Source organism: Clytia hemisphaerica, unplaced genomic scaffold (genome assembly GCF_902728285.1).
Source record: "Clytia hemisphaerica strain Z4C2 unplaced genomic scaffold, Clytia hemisphaerica genome assembly, whole genome shotgun sequence".
Lineage (NCBI taxonomy): Eukaryota > Metazoa > Cnidaria > Hydrozoa > Leptothecata > Clytiidae > Clytia > Clytia hemisphaerica.
Window position 1 is genome coordinate 717,449 of NW_027103512.1, and position 22,802 is coordinate 740,250.

The 22,802-nt window shown below is 33.9% G+C and overlaps 1 protein-coding gene across 4 annotated transcripts; it reads right to left on the reverse strand.

Annotated features, from left to right (window-relative positions):
- Positions 1-4,311: 4,311 nt before the first annotated feature.
- Positions 4,312-10,874, reverse strand: LOC136799257 (phospholipase ABHD3-like). 4 transcript variants are annotated; one of them, XM_067055948.1, is made up of 9 exons: positions 10,083-10,391; positions 9,234-9,358; positions 8,980-9,040; positions 8,481-8,526; positions 7,890-8,002; positions 6,849-7,037; positions 6,315-6,491; positions 5,150-5,379; positions 4,312-4,601 (listed from the first exon to the last, which is right to left on the reverse strand). In XM_067055948.1, the coding sequence occupies exons 1-9, from the start codon at positions 10,349-10,351 to the stop codon at positions 4,429-4,431; spliced, it is 1,383 nt and encodes a 460-aa protein (XP_066912049.1). In that variant the 5' UTR covers positions 10,352-10,391; the 3' UTR covers positions 4,312-4,428. The 4 variants fall into 4 exon arrangements, with proteins under 4 accessions (XP_066912049.1, XP_066912050.1, XP_066912051.1 ...); XM_067055949.1 differs by lacking the exon at positions 6,315-6,491 and having other exon boundaries at positions 10,083-10,874; XM_067055950.1 differs by lacking the exon at positions 6,849-7,037.
- Positions 10,875-22,802: the final 11,928 nt, after the last annotated feature.

Below are 22,802 nucleotides of genomic sequence, written 5' to 3' on the forward strand. Positions count from 1 at the left end.
GGCTACTGGGTTTGTGCGAGCCAAGGGTTCCTTTTTTCACACCCTCAAAGGGGTACAAAAAGCAAGCGTGTTTCTCGGCGATCGAAGAAAGACGGGAAACGAGTTTCTCAACGGTTTCGCACGCAAAGCTGCTTGATGATCTTTGCGCAGATTGGGACAAGCTGCGCGCATGCGTCAGAAATGCGTGTTTAAATGTCTCGTGTTTTCATTTCAAAATCCTCGCTCTTGCAAAAAGTTGTAGTTAAGTTAAGCTAATCATTTCTAATTCTATTTTTGCTTTCATGTGAAAACGACATGAATCGACATCAGCATTGGAGAAGATAATGGGGTTCAACGAGATTGTTCGATACGGTTCATGCATGGCTATCCTCATTACAAGCAGCGAAATTGGCCACTTTTATGGTTACACGCGATCTTTAATGATGACTGAACAATGAATGCAGATTATGGAACAACCCTGTTTTTAACGTATTTTGTGTATTTGCTTGTTATTTACAAAGGGAGGACCTTTAAACTCCGGAGGTCGGGGTGACTGATGCACTCGGTTCGGAGATAATGTTTCCTCCAGAAACAGCCAATGGGGGTTTTGCGCTACCTGCTCAGTCACCGTTAGTACTATACCCTTTTTTATTGTAATAATGAATAATATTCTATTTATCGATACTTTTTATTCTGACCGGTCGTGCGGAACTATTCATATGTAACCTATTCAATTTTATCGTCTGATAATTGTTTTTTTTACATTGCTTATTGGCACGATTGTGGAAGGACCGATGACATTTATCCTGTTATTCTGCTAACATTTTGCATGCTTATTGGAAATCATGTACATTCAATAATTTGTATATTTCAATTCGTTCTAGTTATATAATTATGGTGCGTGATGTTAAAAAAGATACAACAAATTTTTTTTATTTTATAACCTAAACTCTGCAAATTTATAAGAATATCTCAACTATATGTTTTCCATTGCAAGATGTATCCAATAAACAAACAAATTCATGTTTTTTATTATTCTCAGGCAAATTAAGGCACGTCCAAATTTTCCGTAATTTTTTTTCACCAGTTCCACCTGTCAAACCATATCACTTCATACATCAAAAGAAGCGTATTAAAGTGCAGATCACCAGACTTGCTGTTTTAAAATTAATTTTTACACCAAAAAAAAGATATTAGGAAAAAAGCAAAAAATGCTGATGTCAGCAAAACTTGTTTCTTGAATAACTCCAGTTTGGCTGATGGTATAAACATGAAATTTGGACCAAAGCTGCAAATCGTTAAAATGATAATTTTAAATCAAATTTTTTTTTCAAATATTGCTGATGTCAGCAGAAATCAGCAATATACAAAATATTGCAATTAAATGCTGACGTCAGCAAAATTTCAAATTATTTTTTTTTCAAAATAATCTTTTTAATGTTGTGCAACTTTGGTCCAAATTTCATGTTTACACCATCAGCCAAACTGGAGTTATTTAAGAAACAAGTTTTGCTGACGTCATCATTTTTTGCTTTTTTCCTGATATCTTTTTTTTGGTGTAAAAATTAATTTTCAAACAGCAAGTCCAGTGATCTTCACTTCAATACGCTTCTTTTGATGTATGAAGTGATATGGTTTGACAAGTGGAACTGGTGAAAAAAAATCAAGGTATATTTGAAAGATTCGGACATGCCTTAAGTTGCCTGAGTTTCTACTTTCTATGTATTATTCTTAAGCTTTGAGGAGAAATAGTGGAGAATTGAGTATCTGTAAGGGTTCTTGTAATTTGGACTAAGATTTAAAAATTTTGAGAACAAACACTGGGCGAAATAAGAGATTTCCAATCCTGGAAATATCTTGAAAATATGATATTTCCATATACTTTTGTAAATATGACTTTTCTATATTTCCAAAGTTGTGGAAATACCATTTTCATGATATTTCCAAATCTGAAACATCATATTTTCAAAATATTTCCAACTTTTGGAAATATCTTGAAAATTTGAATGTATTTTCTTTTATGAATACACTAGGGAATAGACTATGCTATAGTCTAAGACGAATTCGAATAATAAAGAATAACCTCAAACACGCAAATTAGCAGTCGGGCGGAAATTTTATCCGCGCGGGCGGGTAAAAACTCGGAAGGGCCCTCTATCCGCCGCGAAACATATTACGTTTTATAATATACAAACTATGTTATATCATAATAACATATTATACGGACGATAGCATCGTCTAACTAGGGAATAGTTACAAACATTTTAGCTAATTCTCTCTAACATTACTCCCGTATGAATAGAAGCTTTATGGCTAACAGATAATAATATTCTCCAAGGAACCTTAATAACTATATGATCTCACGATTTCTCAATACAGTAGTCCCATATGGATATAAGTTATATTGATTTATAGATATATATATAATTCCCAGAGGTACCTTAACAGCCATTTTTCATCGTATCAAATCAGTGAACCGTATCCTCATACAAGATAAATGACCAACAAAAATTAGATTATCAGTGCGTGTATTAGTTCACTGACACACCCTAATCTCTAGTCTTAAACGAAAGTAGCTTCTGATAATCAGCAAAATATTTAACATGTTATATTTTTCTTCAGTTGAAACACTTGTACTATTTGAATAGGAATATTTAACAGGGCGTTAGCAAACTTACGGTTTTCCCATGTCAAAATAGCTCAAAATGAGAACTCCTACTTTCGCCTACGTGGAGAGACAGGTTTTTCATCCGGGGTGAAGACGGTCTATTAGCAAAAAGATCTATTCAGCTAACGACGCATGTAGGATTGTAAAATTTTACAGACATTTGATTTCTCTTTATATCAGGAAAGGTTTTGCTTCCAATATACTAGTTATTTGTATACTCTATTATTTCTAGTCACTTATAATTACTCGTGTTCAGTGCTTTCGAAATACACGGCAATCCATATTGAATACTTAGATTCCCTAGTTTGTTCAAAAAGAAAATAAGCTATATCCGTTTGAGCGAAGCGAATTAGGATATAATGTTTCAATGAATTTCAGAATTGAAATATCATAAAATATGATATTTCCTAATTTCCACAACTTTGGAAATATAGAAAAGCCATATTTCCATATTCACAAAAGTATATGGAAATATCGTATATATTTTCAAGATATTTCCAGGATTGGAAATCTCTTATTTCGCCCAGTGAAAGGGTGGCAAAAACGTCGAATACAGGACAACATTTTTAAAATTCAGTGTTTATAAGGGTCGATTTTCGAACACACAACGACATGCACGTCTACGTCTAGTACCTCCAGGAGAGCAATAAACTCTAACATAAGTTTTATTAGTTTATTTGATCAATAGGGCCGTGATAGAGAGTAGAGACCTCATAAATTATCGAATTCGGCTGATATTAGGTGCTCTGCTTCGGTTTTTGAGTGAATATCTAGAGTTGTTTTTATATCGAGATCAGATAACGGGTTTTTGTCAAGACTATAAAATTTGGGATTAAAAACAGACAAATTTTTGAGCTGATATGCTTCTATTAACGATAGCATTATACAGAATATTTGTGATACAAAATAAAAAGTAAAAAACAAACAAAAAAAAATGTGTGAAAATTAAGAGTATTATATACAACAAAAAAATGTCATCTCTTTAAAATTTACAATTTACAAAAATTCCCAATATATTCATTTTACTAATTTAATGTCAAGAGCCGAGATTTCATGAGTTGAAGCTGTTTTGTGCAAATCTATTTGAAGCCTTTAATATAATTGAAATCAATGTAAAAAATTTTTGAAAAAATTAATTGACATTAATAGGCTCTTTAACTTCACTTTAAGCAAAATCTAGCATTTTCATTCCAGGGGCAATAAAATTTTGGAATGGCTAGAAATCTAGAGAGCGTCTTGCCTGAAAAACGTAACCCCCCATCGTCAAAAAGTCGTTGTTTTGTATATAGAAGCTCCACTTTTGCGGTCAACTTTCTTCTCAAAAGACAAGAAAAACAGAAAGTTGACCTTCCAGAATATACGATGTAAAGCAACTCAAAATAAGAATTCTGCTCAGTCCCAGTTTCTTTTAAATACCCACGTGTTCTTGTTCTCTTAGCTCTAGTTTAGACGGCCGACTTTCTGCCCTGCCTATTCTAATTGTTAGAGTAGGCAGAAAGAGGGCACAAAGTTGGTTGTTAAAATCTTTGCTTGGAAAGGTTTGAAAGAAGACATTGCATTGACGTCAAAAGAGGGCTATGCATCACTTTAGACAGCCCACTTTATGCCCTCTTTAATTCACAATTAGAATAGGTAGGGCAAAAAGTGGGCCGTCTAAACTAGAGCTTAGCCGCGTCATCAGTTGAGATCCTGTAGGTGGTTTGTCTGGGATGATGAACCGTCCCTAGTGTTAGACACATGGTTAAAAAAAATTCCATAACATCCAAACAAATCACCTGCTCTCATTTCTTCTTCTCAGATTGTTGTGATATCGAAGAAAAATATTGATTGAAAAGCCGTTCGACCAGCGAGCGGCCGCGTACGAAAGCGCCTTCTACGAATCCAATATGGCCACCATAGTCCGTCAAAATAATCGCCATATTTGGGTTCTTCTTGATACTATCAAGTGGGATAGCTGTAAGGAAAAAGACTAGTCTGTTTAAAGATATTTTAACGATATGGAGTCACACCTCATTTGATGACGAAGCTTTTTTAATTAACAGAATTAACAAAATTAATATTAGAACTTCTCAAAATTTATGCTCGCGCAGTAGGGCGAGAATATTTTTCTTCCTTTTTCTTAAAAGTTGATCTGCAATCAAATGGTAGGGGGATACGTTAATTCATGACCTTTAATAAAGATGAACAAAAAAGTGACTTATTGGTCGAAATTTTGGTTGTTGAAAACAAACAGGATTTCAGTTCGGACACAATCTTACTTGCACATAACAAAAGAACTGGAGTTGTTGAAAATCAAGGGGATAGTAATACGGGAACATTTAAAATTTTTCACCGTAGATTATTGGAAAAAGCTTTTCGCCGCTAATCCACCAAATATGTTGTAAGTAATCCTTTTAACTTTTATTTAATAAATTCTCTCGTTGAAATAACAGGTATAGACTGGCACGCAAGGTTAAGAATATTTGTATGCAGAAGGCTATAACAGGAAAAAATGATACTCACATTCAATAGGAGCGAAAGGATCATCACGCGCGTTCAAATACAACATTGGGATTTTGATGTGTTCTAACGGTTTCAATACCAGCGAAGATTCTGTGTAGTATTCCTTGTGTGAAGCGAAACCAAATGTTTTGGCGGTGAATGCTTCGTCGAACTCACGAATACTGGACGCTTTAAGAACGTCGTTGATATCGTAAGGTAGTGTAGTGTGTTCTTCGAACACTTGCATGTTTCTATGAGAAGAAATGTAGAGTTAAAATTTGGGACATAAACTAAGGTCTCTACTTTTACCTTTGTAAAAACCTTTTTCATAAAACAACCCTGTCTCACAGCTACGTTGGAAGTTTTTTCTTCAGTGGAGATAAAAAGTCCTATAGAAATCCGAATGGGGATAGCAATTATTTTGTTCCACGGTTAAAAATATAATGGGGATGGTTTTGGAGTGCAATTTTTAAACATTGAATTTCGAGTGGGGATGAAATCAAAGTCAATTCCCCAGTGGGGCTTAAATTCCAGTGTACAGTCGATGCTCTCTAATTCGATCTTCAAGGGGAATCGGATTTTCATCGAATAAGAGAGCTTATCGAATAAGGGAGCGTCGTTTATGAGAGTTTTTTGTTGACGGGGACTTTAAATTTCATCGAATAAGGGAGCCTATCGAATAGTAGAACGTCGAATTAGAGAGCGTAAACTGTATTTTCCCACCGGAGACAAAATCTTTCCAAAATGTTTCATTGGGGCTACAAGGATGTTTATCAAAGTATTGCTATGGTAATCGATTCGCAGAGGGGTTCATAAGTTACTAAGCAACACTTTGACAAGACTCAAGGGATTTAATCACTTTGCAAATGGTTTTAAAACGAGGCAGTCGTTGCCCTTAAAATAATTTATAAAAAGGTCTATCTATGAATTTCATACACACAACACCTCAAAAGATTGATTTCATCAAATTGGTGAATATGAGAGGACATTTTTCATCCTTTTCTAATGAATATAGATAGAGAGGCTTCCAAAAAATCTTCTTTTTCAAAACGTTTCAAAATTCAACAGACTTAAGGATTTTGGATATGATACGATATCTACGAAACTATACTTTATTGAGTAAAACACTACAAAACGGGACATTATGGACGTAAGATAGACGTTATTTGGGCGTCTTCAGACTTACTCGGTGATCAATTCTTTGAGCCTTTTCACCAGGAAACGGTTATATAATAACCAGTTGAAAGGTTGTTCTAAAGAGATCGTCGATTGGAATGTATCCCAGGGCGCTGAAACAATCAAGGCTGCTTTTATGTTGGCCCTGGGTTCTCCTGCTTTTGCAATGTAATTTGAAAAGATCATCCTGGCAGCCACGAGTTAAAAGTGAAGAAAAAGAAATAAGTTAAAAGTAAGCGAATGTTAGCCAGCGAAGATGATTTGACTGTTGCTTTTTAGTATATCGAGTATAAACGTAGGCTTTACAACTAAACCACTCCATCGTGCACCATTTCATTTTCACGTTTATCGTATGGCAATTACTCTATAGTAAAATGTCGTAGCCTCTATGGCAATGAATTTGAAGTTTCTATAGATATCGGGTCTGGTACAGATAAAGCAGACACCGAGTATCAAACTACATTTGTACCAAATAATAATAATGAGAAACAACAGTCACATCATGATCACTGGTTACATTGAATAAGGGTTGGTTTCTACTTACGATTTGACGAGACCTTTTAATTTATTGACAATCCAACGATTATATAGAAACCAGTTTACAGGTTCTTCGAGCGAATCTGTTGTACGAAAACTGCACCATGGCGCAGAAACAATAAGCGCTGCCTTGATGTTGGTTTTAAAGTCTTTGTCTTCGGATGAGCGACGCGATAAGTAGTTGGTTAGAATCACACTGGCAATCAAAAAAAGGGAGAAAAGAAATTCATTAGTCGTTTGAATGTTTGTTAAGGAGTACACGTTTTTTTTTTAATAAGGAACACGTTTATAAGGAACTCGAGGCAGAAAATGGTAAAAAAAATAAGGAATTGTTAAGGAACTGCTCAGGCTGAGAATAAGAAAACTAGTTTTAAGAAATCCAATTTTTGCGAATCCAAACTTAGCAGCTATGTAAATAAGGAACTAGATAAGAAACTTTGAGGCTGAAATTCTCTGTAAAAAAAAGGAACTCCAGGCTCAGAGCAAAGTTAAGGTTCCTTATAAAAAAAAAAACGTGTAGTCAAAGCAAGGTTTTTCGTCTGTGATGGGATTTGATTTTACACAGCAGATTTAAGCATATTTTTGAAATTTTGGCGGATTATGCAGAAGTTTGAGACAAAATGCCTCTTTAACTCTTCGACACAGTCCTAAATTGGTACTAAGTTTAAGCTCTAATCTGGTTGTATAACCAGAAGCAGCTCAAAAATTCAAAAAGTTATCAAAAAATTATTCGTTGTTAGTGCTTTTATAACAGTTGTGCAGTTGAGTCGTCGGTTATTTATGTTAACATGCGTGCAGTTTTCGTGCAACAGAAAGCAACTATCATATTCGTCAATGGGAAAAAACAAAACATATGTGAAGTATGGAGACACTGTAGCAAAATAGCAAGGAAAATAGCAAGGAAAATAGATTTAAACATTTTAGAAAAGTGCGTCTAAAAAGTCGTATAAAAACAATGTTTCAACGTTCATCCAACGTTAGAAAGAAGTTATGAACGATGTTTGGAATTCGTTCGAATGCTAGCGGGTTTGATGCTCGTAAAACTTACCCTCCAAGGGAGACTGCGAAGATATAGATAGGAGATTTCGGGAAGCGTTGAGACGTATGATCAAGGACTTGTTCTAAGTCTTCCACGTTGCAAGCGCAAAATGTTCGTGGTGTCTGGAAACACAAACATTTATTTTGATCAGGTAGAGTTTGAATAACAGCGAATGTGAATAGACGATATCGGCTTAACGTGAAAACTCAGATTTGATCCCTAATTTCACCGTGAACTTTTTTCCGCGCAAAGCATTGTGGGAAATATTCGGGGATCAAATCTGAGTTTTCACGTTAAGCCGATATCGTCTATTGGTTTATAAAGTGACTTATCCCTTGGAGCTCTGACCGAACGGTTAGGGCCTTAAGGTTTTGGTTGCACTCTAAAGGTATTTAGTTTTCTCAAGATAGTTTTACTACACTTTAAATATGTTTGCGAAAATTTAGTAAAAGTGACCCGTTTAGGTAGCGAGAGAACAAGAACTTTGTATGTCCAAAGTAGATTTTAAAATTATGCGATAAATATATTTTGAACAATAAAGTCACCCGGATTCATTAATTCTTCTTGAATTGAGAGGAGAATAGCGGATATTCCCTTTACCTTAAGTTCTGTTCGACCCAGTCCACGGTTGTTGAAAACTAACGACCTGAAATGAAAGAAAAAATTGAGTTAAATAGCATACCGTCGCGAATCTAAAAATAGACATTGATTTTTATGTTTGACTGAAATTCAATCCCATCACCCTTTGCGTTTATTACGCTTGCACGCAAATTACACTCAATTGCAAAGAAAAAGTAATAACTTTCACGACTTTTGAATTAAGACGAAAAGGATTGTGGGATTGAATTTCGGTCAAATGAGAGAAGTACTAATCATGACGTTTGCACGACGAAGCGCTATTACGAACAAGAATTGTATGACAAGTAGCCTTAAAAATTGTCTCACAAAAATGAAAAGTCAACTTTTTTGGATATAAAATGTATAAGGTTTCTAACTAACCATAAAAACATGGTCAAAGTAAAAGACATACTTCAAAGATATAAGATCACAAAACAGGTGGGTATAAAGAACAACACAATGAAATGCAGTTCTTTCTTACCGGTAGCCGAGATCTTTTGCTTCTTTAACAATATGACGTACATAACTTGCATCGTAACAACCTGTGGAAGGAAAAAAAAACTCAAGTATGAAACGTATCATGATGAAGATGGGAGAGGCGCCGAGTTAAGAGGTGTACGGGCATTTTCACCAGTGTCTTTTGTCTCGGATCTTCGGCTAAAGTCAGGCTAAAGGTCACAAAATTTCTTCCCGAAGGATAGAAACAAACTTGAGAAATAACTTATCAAAGCCAACCTGTGATTCCTGGCAACACGATGACGGTTGGCCTCGTTTCCATGCTATGGTATAATTTGTTATCATCATCATTGTATACCCAATCGAGGCTGATCTGTCCATTGTCTTTGGTCTTCAATGTCTCTCTGGAAATCAAAGGAGTTTGAATTCTAAATCGTCTTATTCAGACGGATATGTGGCAATTTTATCGAATTTTTCCTCGACGAGGACGAAAATTAACTTGGTATTTTGGAAAATTTCCGAAATTCTGGTGAAAACTTACATTTTGTAAACAGAAAAGGGAAAGATACCATCTAAATATAATGATCTGAACAAATCTGTATCCTTTAATAACAAACACGCAAATGAGGTTATTACTGATGAAAGAACGCGGAATTTAAGAGTTTAATCGATTACAAGGTAAGCCGTAAAACTGCAAAAAGAAATTTCATTTTCACGAGAATAACGTGGACCAACAAAATGATCCGTCAAAAAAGTAAAATAACTAGACGTTTTCACTTTCCATAGACAAGTCAATTGACTGTGCAACGTACAGTGTTATTGATTTCAACTTAAACGCAACCATTTTACTTGTGGTGCAAAAATATGTCCACAGGAAATTTCCCCGAAAATGTATATAGATTTTTACGAGTCATAGAGACAGGGGAGTGAATACTAAAATGAGTGAATATCAAAACTTGTGCTGTCTATATTTTTTCGAGGTTTTTTTTAAGCTTAATGATGTTTTTACTTGCTCACTTTCTTATAATTTGAAGAGTTTTAAAGAAAAGAAACTTGGGAATTCCTTCCCAAAAGGAGATAGGGCCAGTGGCGAGACGGGTTAATAAAGCAGTGAAATAAATTCATTACCTAACGTATGGTAAAACTGGTTTTGACTTGAAAACAACTCGACATATAGTCTGATGGTGTTTATTGAACGCCCAAAAAGTGGGCCAAAAGTGTTCTTTAAGCACTGTTAATTGATCGTGTAACATTTTCTTGTAAGGACCTTCCGCTGCAACCAACGCTGGCCTGTGGACCACTTTGTAGAAATAATATAAGAAGTATGAACACGTCACTGCAGAGGCTACATGCGTGTAATCCCAGTTCGTAAAACTATTGTAAATGTACCCCAGCATATTTGCTTTGTCACTGAATTTTCTGAGTAGTAGATGTTGTAGGTTTGTCTGTTGGTTTCGATATTTTAGTTTAGATAGTAGTGAAATCTTCTGATTGCATACGAATGATTGATATTTTTTTTTCCTTGAATAGCTTATGGTTAGGTTAGCAGTAGGTACAACTCACTAAGCCAATATATCAAGGGTGATGAAATTTATTCGATATTTTTTTGGTGTAAGGGACTTTTCCTTGGGTAGTTGTGCGATAATATTTTCGTTTTTTTCCAGTTTAGTTCTTGGCTTTTATGAATATCTACGACTTTATCAATGTTCGTTAAGCTTGACTTCGTTGTAACAGCTAATCAATTTGGTGACAGTTTTCTCAAGATTTAGAAGTAGGTAAGCAATAAAAATTTCTTTGGTGGTTTTACAGTGGTTTGTATTGAATGATGTGTTTCGTCTTGTTTCTGCATTTGTATTTTGTTGTATTTGTTTCTATCTTGTTTTAAACCTACATCTAAAATCTAAAGGAAAAAGGAACAATTTCATAAGTCGGCTGTACAACAAGGTCGTATAGTAACTTAGTCTAGCAAGACGACTAATTCAGACATAGTAGAAATAAAGCAAAAAGTAATGGAGGGAACAATTTTATACAAACTAAATCCCGTAACAATAATCGTATTATCATATAACGCCTATACTACTGTATTACACGCATTATAAACGACTCCAGTCTAATAGTGACCCAACTGATGCGCAACGCTGTTTTGACACTCATTAAAGACGTTAAGAACGTTCGATGGATGTTGAAAAAACCTCGCGTGAGTTGGAAAAGGTGCAGGCAATTCTTTCAGTGTTCTTTCAATTCTTTATATATTTTTTATACTTTTATATACTATATTTTAATCATTTATTTTCAAAGATCCACAGACTCCCTCCAAACATCCAAATACCTGCATAGTTTCTTCTAAATAAAAAACTGTTTTGTTTTCCAAAGCAAACACATCAATAATGTTCTACTTAATACTGTGCTTCAAACATGAATAAATCGAACGATTTTCTTTAATTTCACAACACACGAACAAATACAGGAACAAGGGACTCTCCTAAGAATTTCATGTTTTGAAGTGAAGTAAACATTAAAAAACACCATGACAATACAACAAAAGCCAATTAAAAACATCTCATACTAATTACTATTCATGACTTTCTTTTTGCTTTTGAAATTAAGAACACTTGTAGTTGCTTCTTCAGGCCAATCAAATACATATTCCAATACATATGAATGTCTATTATGGCTAAAAATTTTATTTTGGGATCCTTGAACAATTTATATAAAAAGTTAAGTTGATTCTCCAAGAAAAATGAAGTTTGTTCTCTTGACTTTTTTGATGACAACTCCTATACTATACTTTAATTCAACCAAAATGGTCTTTTCACAGGAAAAACTCAAATCTAAAATTCATAAATCATTCAAATATTTTTGGGTGACATTAATTCTTCCAATAAAATAATCAAACATTTCCAAACTTTCGATTAAAGTCACTGAAAAACGTATGGGAAACATTAAACCAGAAAGTTATGATGGTTGAAAGAATGCGACGTTAAAATATTATTGTTTGACTTAAAATGATATCCCAATTTTCCACCAACATAATAAAATGAGCTCCCTAGCTTCTCTTTTAAGTTATTCATTTCATCTCTTTGGAAACAAGTTGAAATATGAATCATTGAGAGGTGAAGGTTAAGAAAGATGGTACGACATGATTTTTATAATCTGTTGTGTATAAAAAGATTACTTAAATGGAACTGTTTCTTAAATCCAGATCAACCCACTTTATAAAATCTCTTTCTCTATATAACCATATAAAAAATTCTCCCGAAGTGATGTAAGAAAGAAAGATGAAGTGTTGTATTTGAATGTAAATTTCTTTGAAAAGTCTACAGTAGTTTTATCAAAAGTTCAAAACGTTAGACAAATTTTTCTTAAATGTTTCTCAGAAAAACATATGCTTTCAAAATAAAATTTTGTTTCACAACTTTCCTAAATATTTCTATCTTAAGAATATATCAGAATATAAACAAAGAACAACTACTATGGTAAGATGTAAATAATTTCAAATCCCTCAAAGTTTATGACTGAACAGGATTAGGTACAGTTGGAATTTCATATCTATTCTGAAATCTTCAACATAATCTTTATCTAAGCTTTTCTACTATTACATAACACGTTCTTATGAAAAAATGTTCAGATCAATTCTTAACATTTTTGTAAGAGGACTTGCATTTACAAAAAGTGAACCTCAATCAGTAAAGTGGTCTGAGATATTGATCGTAACATGAGTGTATAAGATAATACTACTGACAGAATTTTGTGGTAGAATTGCAATATTGCACAACATGAAATTTGAACTGTAAGGAGGCTAAGTTTAGGAGAATGCAGGAAAACTACTACCAAGGTTACTACTTTGATGACGAGAATTAACTCTTGCAAAATTAACCAAAAGTAGTTCTGCCCAAAATAAAAATAGCAATAGTAAATTTCCAAAATATTATCACTATTTATTTTACCAGTCACTATTAATTATGGCTAAGCATATATTTTCTAAGGATTTGCTATTTGCTGAAATGGTACGTCCCTGACCAGAATTCATCTTCACAAAAACACAATTCACATGTGAGAAGGTAGCTTTTCACTCCTAACCATTTCTTGTTCTTTAAATTCTCAAAATATTCCATCTGCTTTCTATTTTTCAAAAAGACCTCTTTCAAAACAACAGGTCTTGAAAAACAAAGACTACAAAAGTGTTATCATACAACCAAAACTTATCTTGTTTTCAGAAAATAGAATGAAAACCAACAAAAATATAGAGAGGAAAAACACATATCCACACACACGAAAGTGGAACATGCTTAAGAGATAGAGAACCCATGAAAAATGGGATTTCTCTTTTTCAGAAATTTAAAGAGAAGTGAAAAATCACACTAATCAAAGTTTAATGAGGAGAGACAGCTTTCAATTCTGAATACTATTCAGAGTTATTTGTTCACATTATATACTCTCTTATTTCCTCATAAAATATTCAGAGCTCAATTGGTATTATATTATGCATAATTTAATTCATGAAAATGTATGACAAAAAAGGAGGAAACAAACTCATTTTACTTTTCACTGAAATGGTATTCATAGTACGTAAATATTTTGCCAGACAAAAAAGGAGGAAACAAACTCATTTTACTTTTCACTGAAATGGTATTCATAGTACGCAAATATTTTGCCAGACAAAAAAGGAGGAAACAAACTCATCTTACTTTTCACTGAAATGGTATTCATAGTACGCAAATATTTTGCCAGACACTTTGTAAAGTTCTGCCACTGCCAAAAGGACCTTTGTATCCAAACTGGTGAAAAGAGAATCAACTCCATTGAAATATTGTTACACTTCATATATTCCAATAGGTGAAAAACTGCGATTTTACCCGTATGCTCTCTCATAGCTCACACAAATCTACTCTTACAAATTGTCTTACTTATACAAAATCTACAAGTTTTTACATACATTTTGAGTCCCAAAGGAAAAGCTAACAAACTAAAAAGGTGCAATTACAGAACACAAAAGTGATAAAATACAATAAAAGGATGAATTCACAAATGACGTATAAAATAAATAACAAATTAATTACTGTCCAGCGGCAATAACACATTTTAAAATCAGCATATTATTTCCAGCTTGACTGAAATTCTATCTTTTTTTAATTTTTTTCGAATCACTTTGATCAAATTTCCAAAAACTTCATGCATTATTTTTAAATGAGGTCTCTTTTGATTTATCTTTTAAAAGAAGGTAAATACCTTCATCAAAACATTGCCACCTAGTGATGGTATAATTTTAGAGCTTTATTGACTATGTAACTTCATTCTTTTCAAATTGATTCTGATTCAAGATAACCAGCAGATACCTTAGTTCAAAATATACACTGCTAGCTTCTTGGGATTACTACCTGTAACTGACCAACCATGAAATCCAAAAGCAACAAAAGCTGAAATAGCACCTAATGTTTTAAAAGGGACAGAATTTTCTCTAAAATTTTCAGTTTTAAAATTGAGCAAAATTTGGGAAAAAGGGACCAAGATTAAGACTGAAATACTCCAAATTTTCAACTTTTTTGTCCTAAATTTGGCTAAAAAGCTACCCTTAGTGAAAGTTAAAGATTTTTATTGTTTGTAATCCATGAATCCAAGAGTTACCTAATAAAACATAAGATGTGAAAGGTCAGCAAGAGAATGCACAGACCTTTAATTATATCAGCCATTCTGGTAGGGAATTATCAAATCCTACATAAATTCTGTAAGTAATTGAGAAAACATTTTAACATTACAGCAATTCTTTTTAGCATGTTTTATGGGAAAATCTTAGCTTTGTATTTCTTGGTGAAGAACACAAACAAAAATGCAATAGAACTTTTTATTGATCAAATTTTTAAAAAGATTAAAGTTGAAAACTGTACTGAAGCAAAATTTTGAAAAAAAATCAAAATTTCAATCTCTGGAAACACTTGTAATTTGACCCTGAAATTTTGGTACTGGTTATAAATGAATAAACAATGAGAAAAATTTGCTGATACCTATATTTTGGCCACAGATTTTGGAAATTTGTTGTACCCTTACGCTTTAGGGACTGCAGTTGACTAGTTTGAAACTCAGGTCACAGGTCACAGGTCACAGTCATTGACCAGAAAACAGTAAGGCATTTATAATATATAATTCATAGCATGTTTCTTAAAATATTATATGCAATGGAAATGTTGTATTTATAAGATTTCAAGGACAAATCATCCACTCCAAAGAGACCCCAAGTTCTAGTTCTAGTTCTATCTAGTTCTAGATCTATTAAGTGATCACATAATACGCTAACGTACATTATCATGATATTGAAAATAAAAAGTTATAAAAAATACCTAATAAAATGAAAACAACTAAAGCTAAAAGTGGCTGTAAGAAGAAGTAGTAAGATAGCGAAGTAGCGAGATATGACTGAAGCTGAAAGACACCACCACAAGGATTTAGAATAGTATGTAGTAAACGGGAGGCTAAGATGTGATAATGTAGACCTGAAAGACTTGTGATTTGATGAAGTTAATAAGATATAAAATATACATTTTAAATTTTTATATAATATCTAAATCATGATTACTTAAATTAAATATTATGATTCAGTATTATGTTTAATATAGGCTAAAAAAGAAAGCAGAAACATTAATAGTAAATAAATAACTTTTGCCTTGAATGCACGACCTAGCTGCTGAGCTGAATAGAAAAGAATAGAATTAGTGAGAGTTTGAGATTAGAGGATGATGACTAGATTGAGACTAGATACTAAGGCACAGCAGGAATAGAGCTAAAATAAAAAGCTTGAAATCAGGAGGAGTTATGAGCAAGTGAAGGCAAAATGTAAACAATTAAAATGATACATACAAGTTAAGTATAGTGCTCATTGACACCTTTACAAAAAGAATCATAATTTAACTCAGATATGAGATTCACGGGTAATTCATTCCACAGGCGGATGGTTGACGGGAAGTAACTGAATTCATATGTTTGAATCCTTGCATTGATTGGAATAAGTTTGAGCCACTGTCTGTAAGAATCAGACAGGGTGAGGAAGTGAATTTTTTTTAAATGGCTCATTTTGATATATTTTGTTCTAACTAATGGACTGAGCATCCTGTGAAAATTTTAGGGTCTAACTCAAAGCGGTTCAGATTTTATGGCCGGTTGAAATTTCAAATTTGAGCTGTCTCCGCCAACAAAAAATCTCAAATTTGGCTAAATAGGGATTTTGACCTCAAATTGTGCTTGAATGATAACAGAAACAATATTCTCAATTTGATAATCTGAAAATATGTACAACTTTTTAACAGAAAAAATGTAAAAATCATAACATACAGATAACCCGTTGTCTAAAAAACATGGCTCAAAACCAGGTTTTTGAACGCGCGACAAGTTTGAGCCATTTTCTAGGGCAAAAATCTCAAAATGGAGAAAATTATAGCTGGAAAGCTTTTTATTTTCCCAAAAGTATTCTCAGTGTACTGCTGGGAAAAACAAAAATGGGAACAATCAACCTCTCTGATTTTTTCAAAATGGCAGCCCGGAGTTGGACTTTTGGAGTTTTTTGCCATAAATGTTGCATTTTTGCCGCCATTTTAAAAAAAGATGCAAAAATTTCAGGGGGTCAATTTAAACTTTTTTGGTACATTTCTGGGAGTACTTTCAGGAACTGAACTCAGAAAAAAGGGGTTTTTTGATATTTTTGAGAATTTTAATCTCAAAATTTTTTTAAACTTTGTCGCTTTTTTAGTCTTTTTCAGCACCGTAGGCCACTACTGGGTCATATTATACTCTGAAAAATCCTTGGTTAAGATAGCTTAAATACCTTCTTTTGTTTTTTCCTCATTTGGTGTTTAAATAACCACTAGAAAATGAGTTAAGAACTTAATTTTCCAATTTTGAACCCCAAAAAAGGCGCAAAAACTGAAATAAATGTCAAAAAATGCTATGTTTGTGCAATTACTCTCGGGTACCTAATAGCCAGGGGGGTTGGAATAAGCAGGGGGGTTGGAAAAAATCTCAAAATTTAATAAGCGGGGGGGTTGGAATAAAAATGTCCTGGGTGGAAAATGTTTGAAAAGGAGGCTAATACAGCAGAATTAAGAAAAAAAAGGGAACTTTCAAAAACATTTTCCCAAAAATTAATAAGCGGGGGGGTTGGAATAAGAATGTCCTGGGGGAAAATTTTCGAAAAATTAATTAGCGGGGGGGGGGACGGCTATTAGGTACCCGAGAGTATTCAGGTAAAAAAAGTTGTCAATTTTTTTAGAAAGAATAACTATCAAGCAATAACAGTCTATGTCATCTTTTTGGGGGTAATTTATCTTCCTAGCTCACTTTTAGCCCAATATGGTATTTGCAGGTTCAAGTGTCCCATTTCAAAATCTACCATCAATTGACATCAAAGAAGCCCTTCAATATGGCAGAGGCATGAAAAATACAAAGATTGGTGTGATGGAAATCGACAATTCGAAAGCAAAAATCACAGGCGGAAAAATTCTGAATATCAGCTCATACCATTCCATTGAATTCAAGGAAGACCATATGGTGCTTTGGAGGTACTTCAACATTGGAACTGGTGTCATTCAAAAGTATACAGATGTATTGTTCAACAACGGGATTGAAGAAGTTTCATCTTACGAATCAACTCAGCACACAGATAATATCATACAAAAGAAGAAAGAGTCAAAACCAAGGGAATCAAGAAGTCTCTGCAAGCTTTTGTTCTGCCCAGAATTCAATTGCTGCAAATCATTTACTAATGTCACAGATCTTGAGGATCATATTGATTCTGGTAATCACTCAACTGTGAATGCTGACTCCTCAATGGACAAAGTGAAAACTGGTTTTGTGAGGAGGATGAAAGGTTCCATGGCTAGCCATAGCCTGCATACAATGGGACAAAGTAATAACAGTAGCTCATTATTGAGAATAAAGTTTAATTTTTGAAATGGGACACTTGAACCTGCAAATACCATATTGGGCTAAAAGTGAGCTAGGAAGATAAATTACCCCCAAAAAGATGACATAGACTGTTATTGCTTGATACTTTAACCGGATTAATTTTCGCGAGATTAAATTTCGCGAGCTCAAAAATTCGCGAAATTTTTTGGATTTATTTTCGCGAATGAGCCCTTTGAAAAATTTCGCGTGGATTTAATTTCGCGAATGAGCCTTTTCAAAAATTTCGCGTGGATTTAATTTTGCGAAGGGAAGAAATTAAAAAAAAATTACTTCGGTCATCTTTACGATTTTCTTGAAACTTGACAATTTTGCTAAAAACAACTATGGTACAAAAATTACAATTCTTTCTCATCATCAAAATTTTCAAAAATGTCAAATGCAGAGCGTGCGTCTCTGGCAAACCCACGCGTCCTCGTCGTCATCTTCGCCGTTATCTTCTCAAGAGAAAAAGTCCCAAAATGTGGAAAATGAGGAAAGTGATGTAGTCACAATAGATTAGATATTGGCAATTTTAAAGATGTATTATTCATATCATTGTGTCATAAAAGGAAAAAAAAAGTGAACTAAGAAAAGCAAAATTTAAAAAAAAACCTAGGTGGATTTATTTTCGCGAATGACCCCTTTGAAAAATTTCGCGCGGATTTAATTTCGCGAACGAGCTATCCCAAACGATTTCGCGAGTTTTATTTTCGCGAAAATGGCGAAAATTCGCGAAACCGCGAAATTTAATCTCGCGAAAATTAATCCGGTTAAAGTAGTTATTCTTTCTAAAAAAATTGACAACTTTTTTTACCTGAATAATTGCACAAACATAGCATTTTTTGACATTTATTTCAGTTTTTGCGCCTTTTTGGGGCTAAAACTAGTAAAATTAAGCTCTTAACTCATTTTCTAGTGGTTATTTAAACACCAAATGAGGAAAAAACAAAAGAAGGTATTTAAGCTATCTTAACCAAGGATTTTTTCAGAGTATAATATGACCCAGTAGTGGCCTACGGTGCTGAAAAAGACTAAAAGCGACAAAGTTTAAAAAAATTTTGAGATTAAAATTCTCAAAAATATCAAAAAACCCCTTTTTTCTGAGTTCAGTTCCTGAAAGTACTCCCAGAAAGGTACCACAAAATATATAATTGACCCCCTGAAATTTTTGCGTCTTTTTTTAAAATGGCGGCAAAAATGCAACATTTACGGCAAAAAACTCCAAAAGTCCAACTCCGGGCTGCCATTTTGAAAAATCAGAGAGGTTGATGGTTCCCATTTTTTGTTTTCCAGCAGTACACTGAGAATACTTTTGGGAAATAAAAAGCTTTCCAGCTATAATTTTCTCCATTTTGAGATTTTTGCCCTAGAAAATGGCTCAAACTTTGTCGCGCGGTTCAGGGATTTTTCTAAGCACTTTTTTACTACCGTATACCGGCAAAAATACTCAATCCAAGATTGAGTTATGAAACTCAATCCGAAATATAAAAAAAATTTTACAAGAAAAAAGTTTCAAAGGAGTTTTTTCAGAAACGCCAATTGTTTGTTTTTAATCAGTATAGAGTAAAGACAACACAACTGGGACCGTTCGATTCGGACACACGAACACTTTTCCATTCGTGACGAACGGGTTAACCGCTCGCAACGAATGGAATGCTTTTGCATCTTTCGCGAACACCCTACAAAAAAGTTTTATTGAAACCGTTCGCAACGCTTTTTAACCCGTTTGTGACGAACGGCTTAAAAAGAAAACCGTTTGTGAAGAAACGCTTACGAAAACTTGAGATATGAAACCGTACGCGAAGAATGCTTTTCCGTTTGCCGCGAATGCTTTTAAAGAATCATTCAAAAAACCGTTCGTCACAAACGGTTTAACATACGCAACAAATGGATTTTAATGGGAAAAGATTTCTAAGAAAATTTATTTCGCATTTACTTGGATTTTTGGAGTGAGGAATGAATTCACTTGGGTACCCAATTCACTTATTGAGTTACTTCTTTCATTAAAGTTTTTTTCGAAAGGATAACTTTATAGAAGAAGGGGTCAAAATTGAAATAAAAGTCATTACATATTTACAGCAAAATTGCTTTAAAAAACTATTCGGGGTCGATGAGGTATAAGGAAACTTTAGGAACTTTTCTTTTCAAATCAAATCTTCATTCTGTCTAGAAAGTCAAAACATTTGAAAAAATAATCAGACTATTTAAAGTTAAAAGAAAAACTTTGAAGATACCCCTGTCCTATCATGAATAATCTTTTAAAGAAAACCTGTATTAGAATACCCTAACAAAGAATGAAGTTTGGCCCCTGTCCCACTCATTGAAATTCTTTATTATTATTATTTTCGACAATGCAGGACTGCAATTGGACATTATGTCCGACTGAAATCAAATCCAGTCGATAAAACTTAAAATCCTCTCGGTCATTCGTCAGAATTTTTCAACTAGCAGAATATATTTTCTAACCTCGTTAAGAAGCTAGCTTTTGAAAGTTACACGTAAAGCTATAGATAAGAGTGACCTTGGGACAATACTCGCTACAGTAATAGAGAAAGTGTTTAGTTTGGTAAAAGTGAACTTAGAAACACTCTTAAAAGTTACAACAATAAAGCGATTTGATGAAAGTGATCTTTGAAACACTCATAAAAGTTCCAAAAAAGCGATTTGATAAGATCGATCTTAGAAACACTCTTAAAAGTTACGAAGAAGCGATTTGATAAAAGTGATCTTAGAAACACTCTTAAAAGTGATCTTAGAAACACTCTTAAAAGTTACGAAGAAGCGATTTGATAAAAGTGATCTTAGAAACACTCTTTAAAAGTTTCGAAAAAGGCGATTTGATAAAATCGATTTTAGAAACACTCTTAAAAGTTTCGAAAAAAGCGAAAAAAGAAAGCGAAGAAGCAAAGAAAGCGATTTGATAAAAGTGATCTTAGAAACAATCTTAAAAGTTTCGAAATAAGCGCTTTGATAAAAGTGATCTTACATAGAAACACTCTTAAAAGTTTCGAAAAAAGCGATTCGATAAAAGTGATCTTTGAAACACTCTTAAAAGTTACGAAGAAAGCGATTTGATAAAAGTGATCTTAGAAACACTCTTAAAAGTTTCAAAGAACGCGATTTGATAAAAGTGATCTTTGAAACACTCTTAAAAGTTACGAAGAAAGCGATTTGATAAAAGTGATCTTAGAAACACTCTTAAAAGTTTCAAAGAACGCGATTTGATAAAAGTGATCTTTGAAACACGCATAATTCGATAAAGAATAGAGTAAGATACAGGGGTGTATGTGAGATTTGTTCTTGTTGAAATGAATTTTTAAGAGAATCCTCATTTTTACTTGTAAATTCTTTTGTAGATTTTTTCATTAAAAAAAACAGATTTGTTGTTATTCCTTCTTTCGCTTTTGCCACAACTCTTTCTATTTACCTAATCAGCCCTTTTTACGCCGGTCCTTATTGGCGTTATTTTTGGGCTCGTGTGTGGCGTGATTAAGGGCCGGCATTAAAAGGACCGGCGTAAAATGGCCCAAAATCTTTCTATTTTTACTTAAACGGCGTTAACGTATTCACGTTTTGTTCTTGTTTAAAGCAATCCAGGGCCAAATTTGGAGTAAAAAATTTTCTTAGGGGGGCTCCGCCCCCTAGAACCCCCACTCTAAATAGCGCTCGCTTCGCTCGCGTTTTGTCACGCATCTGAAACTCAATCTAATTATAAAAAAACGGTAGTAGCTCAAAGTGCTTGAAAAAATCCCTGGCGGTTCAAAAACCTGGTTTTGAGCCATGTTTTTTAGACAACGGGTTATCTGTATGTTATGATTTTTACATTTTTCTGTTAAAAGTTGTACATATTTTCAGATTATCAAATTGAGAATATTGTTTCTGTTATCATTCAAGCACAATTTGAGGTCAAAATCCCTATTTAGCCAAATTTGAGATTTTTTGTTAGCGGAGACAGCTCAAATTTGAAATTTCAACCGGCCATAAAATCTGAACCGCTTTGAGTTAGACCCTAAAATTTTCACAGGATGCTCAGTCCATTAGTTAGAACAAAATATATCAAAATGAGCCATTTTTAAAAAATTCACTTCCTCAGTTTGCTTATATATATTGTCTGATTCTTACAGACAGTGGCTCTTAAGATGAGTGTTACGTGCACGAGGTGCAAGAGCGGATAAAGATTCAACTTTGCCATGAAGAATTTTATGCATGAATTTAACTTTATTTGCTGTTCTCCTGGTTTGAAGGGTTTTAAGTTCAAGATTACGAAGCATCAATGAGGGACTACTCATTTGCCGCCAGTCATTCGAGATGAAGCGTGCAGCTTTCCTCTGAACCATTTCCAGCTTATAGATGTTGGAGGCTGAGTGAGGGTCCCATACGACTGATGCATATTCCAGGATGGGTCGGACATAGGTTTTGTAGCATTGAAGCTTTGTATTTGGGTGACATGATCTGAGATTCCTTTGTATGAAACATCGAGTTTGGTTGGCTTTCTTAACAGTATAGTCGTTATGGACATTCCAGGAGAGCTTTTTGTGGATATACACACCTAGATATTTCGCTGAGTCAACAACTTCGAGTACTTGGTTGTGCATTGAATATGGTTGAATGATAGTATTACGCTTGTTGGTGTGATTCGTAAAACTTTACATTTGTCCGGGTTGAACTCCATTGACCATTCATGTTCCCAATTCATGAGTTGGTTTAAGTCTTCCTGAAGGCTTATGGCATCATTAATTGAGTCAATGACTCTGTAAATGAGTGCATCATCAGCAAACAATCTTATTTTACATTTAACCAATTCAGGAAGATCGTTTATGTAAACTAAGAACAAAAGAGGGCCGAGGACTGTGCCTTGAGGAACTCCAGAGATAACATTAGCTTTTTCAGATGACTTGCCGTTAACGATAACAGTTT

Coding starts and splice junctions, on each gene's coding strand:
- LOC136799257 (XM_067055948.1), bottom strand. CDS start 10,351: ATGCTGGGGTACATTTACAATAGTTTTACGAACTGGGATTACACGCAT. Junction 8,527..8,979: donor GCAAAAGATCTCGGCTACCG/GTAAGAAAGAAC, acceptor CTTTCATTTCAG/GTCGTTAGTTTTCAACAACC. Junction 7,038..7,889: donor TTCGCAGTCTCCCTTGGAGG/GTAAGTTTTACG, acceptor TTTGATTGCCAG/TGTGATTCTAACCAACTACT.